This window comes from Megalobrama amblycephala, linkage group LG7 (assembly GCF_018812025.1).
Source record: "Megalobrama amblycephala isolate DHTTF-2021 linkage group LG7, ASM1881202v1, whole genome shotgun sequence".
Taxonomy (NCBI): domain Eukaryota; kingdom Metazoa; phylum Chordata; class Actinopteri; order Cypriniformes; family Xenocyprididae; genus Megalobrama; species Megalobrama amblycephala.
Genome location: NC_063050.1, coordinates 47,278,323 through 47,285,066, shown reverse-complemented (window position 1 = coordinate 47,285,066; position 6,744 = coordinate 47,278,323). Strand labels below are relative to the sequence as shown.

The following is a 6,744-nucleotide window of genomic DNA, read 5'->3' as shown; positions in this document are numbered from 1 at the left end:
AAATAATCTCTGTGCTCTCCCTCAACCTTGATTTTTTTTCTGTGTCTGCCTCCTCTCACACCAAAAGTACACGATTAACCTTCTGGTATTCCCATGGGTATTCCTATTACTTAGCTTAGGGATCATACTTGTGATCCTCGATGGTCTACTATTTTGTGTCAATAATATTTCTTCTTTAATATTTTGTAGAAAACAGACAATATTCACCTATAGCCTAAATTATACACCATTTAGTCAGACATAATTAATGCTTTTGGATATACTACATCATTGTGGACGATATGTTGATGTAAGTGTAGGCCTATGTAATTTCTTTCAGTCCAAAATAACCGAAGAACACCAGAGGTTTATGGAGAAATGTACAACAAAGAGTCAAACAAAATATCAATAAGACGATAAGGTTGCTATCTTTAGGGATCAAGTAAATTGTATACAATAACGTCTCCCTCTTCTGACAAGTCAGGTAGGCCTACTTTCCTCAAATAGCAACAAGTGGGAGTTCCATACCTTTTCGACATAACCTGTTGAATTGAAATTTAATATTCAGGTGACTGTAATAATAAACTATTTTAATAGTTAACTAATAGTTTGTCACTGTATAATTTATAGGCTAAACATACACACAATGTTTCAGTCGTTGCTTCAGGCTGGTAGATTTTAACTAGATAATGTTTATTTGTCCTCCAAGAAGAAATTCATCTTCACAATGGGTGTGTAAGTAACACAAACACAACAGCATAGTACATATAAACATATCACAATACAATTCAAAGCAATCAGGACAATGAAATAATCCAATCAGGACATGAAATAAAGGCTGATTCCTCATTGTAAAAAGTAATACGCTCTATCTACTCAATAAAATTGTGGCAACAGATTACGAGCAATATTATGAATTAAATTCAACATATAAGAATTTAGTTATTAATCAAATGAATTGCTTAAAAGTCAAGCATTTAAAATGTGTAAAATTAACAAACACCATTACAAAAACCACAAACTGACATAAAAAGCAAAGAATCAAACTACTGAACTAAATGCAAACTGATCACCATAGTGGTGACCAAACGATTAATTTTCAATACAATCAACATCTAATCCGCTGTTAATTATTGTGTTTCTTTTCCCTTCAGTGATTCTGCTTGTTATCATCAGGTGTCTTCAGTTTATTATAAATAATAATCTGAAAATAAAGAGTTCTTAATTCATCTCTGACATCTTTTATTCAGATATTTTTGTTTAAATTTTACTTCAATTTTACTCGTTTTAAATGGTTGACATTTAGGGAATCAATTTGATTGATTCTAACTCAATTCTATTTGTTGAATTTAATTAATAATATTGCTTGTAATCTGTTGCCAAAATTTTATGGTGTAGATATAACGTATTACTTTAGGCCCTTATAGTTACAGGAACAAAACTCCTACTGTAGTTGGCCTTTCTGCACATAATCTATACCAGAAGGAAGGGGAATGAAATACTGATGGAGTGGATGGTCTGATCATTTAGGATTACATATGATTACATATGGATTACATATACTCAATGATGCTTCGATAATGAGAAGGAGAAGACGAGGCTGAACAGATAAGTGTTTAAGTTTACAGATAACTGTGAGTCTCTGTTGACAACACATATAAATACCTAAAATATGCTGATTAAATTTAAGATGCTCATCCAATGTAATACCAAGGTATCTGAAATGCCCACCCTTTCAACCATCTTTCCATTAATGATAATACTGAAAGGATGGATCTGTGTTTTGGAAGAGCTAAAAACCAATTCATTTTTCAACTATAAATTACAATGGTAATTCCAGACCAAACCAAAGGAAGCATTGAGGCAACTTTTGAATGCTGTCCAAGTTGGAAAATATGAGTGGGACAGCCTGGTACTCTCAGTCAACAAGCCTCAGTGTCATTACAATGCACAATGCAGACACACACACACACACAAACACACACCCTTGTGAATAAAAACAAAAGCCTACGAGGTCACAAAAACACACATAGTGCGCATAATAGTGCATGACATTTAGATTTTTTATACAGCTTTCTGAATACTTGTTTTGGGTTGATCATTCACAGCAGACTCTGAGCTCAATAAGCACTGGAGTGTTAAACAACCAGTGACAAATTCTGGCCAGGATTGTTTGCTTAATTGATGTACTTTTAAACAATTAAAACAGCCTTTACAATAATGGTTGGTTTAGCTAAAGAGGCCTAAGATATTAAAGTCAATATCAAGGAGTCAGTCAAGCTTTGGCCGGAAAGGTTATGGACTCAGTAAATGGAAGGTTTATATTCAAAGTGTTGAGGGAAAAAATGCTCTTTCTCTGAAAAATTTGTAAACCTTTCAATATTTTTCTTTATTACAACACACATCTTGTATTCAGTAGGCTACATTGTTAATTTAGACTGTAATATTGGGAGGGGGGGCATAAGGCATAAAAATATGAGTAAAACATAAAACATAAGGGTTGTGAAAGGCATAAAAAACAAAATAAATGTTGAAAAATTACTCTCAATGTTGTACCTCATATAAATGTTTTTCTCTGGCTCATGGTTTTTGTTGCACTTTTATGTGTGTTTTGTTGTTGCTTGATCATTTCCTGGAAATTGTTTGGCATGAATAAATGCATTACAAAAAGTAAATGGCAGGTTAGCAGTACCCTCTACTGGTAGATGTTGTAACATCAAATTTTGTTCATTTTGTAGATGCTCAGTCAGTGTATAAAAAGAAAGAGTCGGGAAAAAAAGAAAGATGTACATTTGTTGCTTAAATTTTATTTTTGCACAAATGGATATTAAAATTCAAAGGGAAAAGTATGTCTGTTACAATCAGCAATTTATGGACAGACATGAGAAATTAGTTTATCAATCAAAATTAGGATTAAAAGTCAATCCTAGCCCTTTTGTAACAGACGAAAGGGAGACGGTTTTCACAGCGTGCATCATTCCAGCGATTCTCATCTGTGGAAATTGAAAGTCACGATATTCAGAAAATGACATGGCAAAATATGCTTTAGTGCAATCAGGAATCCATAGACATAAACGTGTAATGAAATGGGCAAGGTTTGAAATCACATTTGGTAAAAAAAAAAAATAAAAAAAAAGATGATAAAACAGGTTTAATATATAAACAACATGTGTAGGCTATATATTACCTCCATAGCCCATCTCCACGCATCTTTCAGCTTTTGCACCATTATTTGGCTCACCACTGTGCCAGTCACTGTACTCAAACTTTGATCCGTCACTCCAAAACCAGACAAATGGCTGAAAAATGGTATTAACGTTACTGAAAGCATATTCATATTTACTTTATATTTTCTTTTCCTTTTATCTTTATGTGGAAACTCTGACTGGTAGGCTATGTTTAAATAAACAAAACGTGATGTTCATTTGAACTGCTGGAGTTTGTTGGGGCAGTGCAAACAAGCCTTTACATGAAAGCATGAACAATTTATTTGATAAAAGCCAACAATATTTAAATTCAACAATACTTTAAGTTTCACATTAATCTGACACAGGTTTATATGGAAGCCCATTTCAGCCACATAAGAAGAAAAAAAAAGCCCTGGTAAATCATAATCATGACATAAATGGTCGAAATTATGGCATACTAAGTCATAATTATGAGATGAACTTACTTGAACATATTTTTGACTATAATTATGACTTAACAGAGCATGATGTGTTCCTTCCTGATATTTAAAGGGAAATGAAAAAATCAGCTACCTTAGTTGCATCATGAGCACCAATCCAGGATCGGGTGGGGCGACTGGATTGTTTTTTCACAAAGTTTTTCAGAAAAGTGTGAGTGAGGTCACTGTGAACAGATGCAAGGTTTCCTCCGAGATCAACACAGTGTTTCTGTAAGGAGAAAGAGTTTTAAAGTACACTGCATTGGGGGGCGGGGAGTACGTGACATAAATAGTTTGTCATAATCATTGAAAAGTGCATGGCATAATAACCAACAAGCAGGATTTTTATTTGAGAATTGAAACGCTTAACATTCACTGTAGATTTTTTTTTTTTTAAATGCATGAAATAAACACAATACAAACTTCATTTTTATCTTGTCTATATTTTTAGCTGTAAACCAAAGTGCACAGTTAATATGGTACAGTATTTGGGGACCCATAAACACTACCTTTGTAAAAAAGTGTAACTTGCACTTTAATCATGTAATATCTATATTATGGAAAACACAAACTTACCTCTGCATCAGCCCATGGCTTGGACTCGCTGAAAAATTTAAAACATTGTGTTCCAAATTTTTCCCAGCCAGTGGGGCATCTTCGACCAATAGGTTCTGTAAAGAAGATTGAATAAAAATGAGAGATTAGTATTTAGTGAATGATGAAAATCCTGAATGTAAGCACTTTCATCAAGGAAAGTAGAATCTGCAAACTTCCTCGTTATCTGCAGTTTGAACAGATGCAAAAAACCAACAAAAAATTTGTTCATTTACTGTACCTGATCTGGATTCCACGACTCCATTTAGAACCAGTGCAAAAAGAATGAATGTTGCAGAAATCCACATGCTGGCAAAGCCCTATTAAAATCAACATTATTATAAATAAGGTATTGAATATATGCATGAGCAAGTTTTAAAACACTAAGAATGGAAATACAGCAAAATGTCATACCAAGTGCATCAGAATTCACCTCTGCAATAGTGTTCGTAACACTCTGTTCTGCAATACTCAGATCATTGCTTGAAATCAGCTGTATTTATACCCAGCTGCTCTGTCGCAAATGTGTGCGCCTTATGGTTCAACACCAATGAAAACTTCTTTCAATTTATCGGTCCTTATTAGGTAAACAAAACCCGATTCCGAACATCTTCATTTATGATGTTACATTGTGTTGCAAATTTCAGTGCAATATTCTTGTCAGTTTATTACTGTTACCTGAAATAAAAGCAATTTTTAAAAAAAAATTAATTGAATCTGTAGCACACAAATAGCAATTTATCTGATAGGATGTCATATTTTAGAGTCATCCAGTGGCTAATGAAACAGAGACGTCTGTTTCCATTTTACTACACCTGCTGAAAATGTGATTGATTCAGTTAATTTTTGGTTGAATGAAAGGAAAATACCAAAGTAAAGCACATCAGGGACAACTGTAACATTTATATTTTTTCATAACTCAAGTTTTTAAACAAATGTGTTTATAACAGATGACTATGTGCAGTCTACAGTATATTGTAATTTTTTGAAAAAAGTTATGCTGATTATGTTTTCATCTTTGATTAAATAATATTCATTATGCGTTTTGTTCAATTCATTTATGAACTTTTTATTTCAAAATGAGTGTTACAGTTGCCCGTGATCTTACAGCTGTGATAACGTTTTGTATGGTAGTAAGCAAAACAGAGAACAGTAAACAGACAAGAAAAAACATGAATATAAGTTTGAATTCAAAGGCATCAAGCTTTTAGACAGCTGTATAAATACATAAGACTTTTGCAAATGATGGGTAAGTCTCTGAACTGTAGTTTGTTAGTGATGAAAGAAATTTTGTGTTACAATTGCCCACTTTCTCCCATACTAAAATTATTATATATATATATTTTTTTGTACTGGAAATCAATAAGTCTCAGTGAGTTATATACATATGATTTACTGATATATTAATTTTTAACTGAGTACAGTACACTGACAGGAGCTGCAAGAAAAAGAGGGAACTGGAAATGTTATGCAATTTGCAAAGTTTAACAGTTCAAATGTCATGATGATTTTGCATTCCTGTCGTTATCTTTATCAGACACACATGGGAAGTGAGTTTGAAACATGTTTGCAAAGTTTTGTTCATTGTGCTTGTAAGACTGATGCTAGAGTGCCTGGACCAAGAAAGGGCTACTCTTTGAGAAAACAAAGGAAATTAACATTTGAACTCTCTCTTGCAAAATAGCATCCCCACCGGAGACGCAATCACACTGAGTCAATCACACCTCAGCATTTGCCTTAATCTACATTTCACTTCCTTCACCCTCTTCCCCCATTTCTTCTCTCTACATGCAGAGATGACCTAAAGTTCACCCAAAATCTATCTGGTTTAATGTGAACAATCATCAAAGAATGCTATACAATGTTTGGTATCATTTGAAATGTCTCAGTGCAACTGGTACAATGGTCTTGTCTACATGAAAGTAAACCAAAGGTATTAAAGGTTTTAAGAGTTTAGGGATACTTTGGTTGCAACCATGGGTGTGTCCCTTTCCCAGGGTCTTTCATCTAAATTACCTCCTGTTCCACAGCAAGGTGCGAACCCCTGAGGTCTGTGACCCTAGTCAATGCAAATTCTGATTGTAAGTTCATGCCTCACATTGGGGGATGTTTTGTCTTGGTCTGAGTATTTAAAGAAATGTTGCAAAAGGCTCAGGGCGACTCTGTATTCAGATGAAGCACATTGCTGAGTGTCCAGGACAAGAGACCTTCCCCGTCCTGTGGGAAACCGCCATTGGGCCGATTGGGCGGGCCTTACAAAGTGGTGACCATCCTCCGTGATCTCCTTTCAGCAAAATATTGGTTTTTGCAATAAGCAAGGGTTTGATCTTCTTCTTTTCTTCAGCTGCTGTGGTAAGTCAATTCTTATTCATTTTTTAGAAATGTTGAGGGAAAACATATGCATCCCATAGACACATTTATAGAATGGGTCGGAATACCCAGTGTTAGACCGGATACCGAAATCCGGTGGGGTTGGAGTATTAGACATAACCACATTGCTTCAG

General features: G+C 34.4%; 1 protein-coding gene across 1 annotated transcript; it reads right to left on the bottom strand.

Moving 5' to 3' along the window:
- Positions 1–2,766: 2,766 nt before the first annotated feature.
- si:dkeyp-75b4.10 (ladderlectin) lies at positions 2,767–4,776 on the bottom strand. The gene is made up of 6 exons (XM_048197846.1): positions 4,655–4,776; positions 4,482–4,560; positions 4,223–4,317; positions 3,741–3,875; positions 3,167–3,278; positions 2,767–2,972 (listed from the first exon to the last, which is right to left on the bottom strand). The coding sequence occupies exons 1-6, from the start codon at positions 4,661–4,663 to the stop codon at positions 2,893–2,895; spliced, it is 510 nt and encodes a 169-aa protein (XP_048053803.1). The 5' UTR covers positions 4,664–4,776; the 3' UTR covers positions 2,767–2,892.
- Between the last annotated feature and the right edge of the window lie 1,968 nt (positions 4,777–6,744).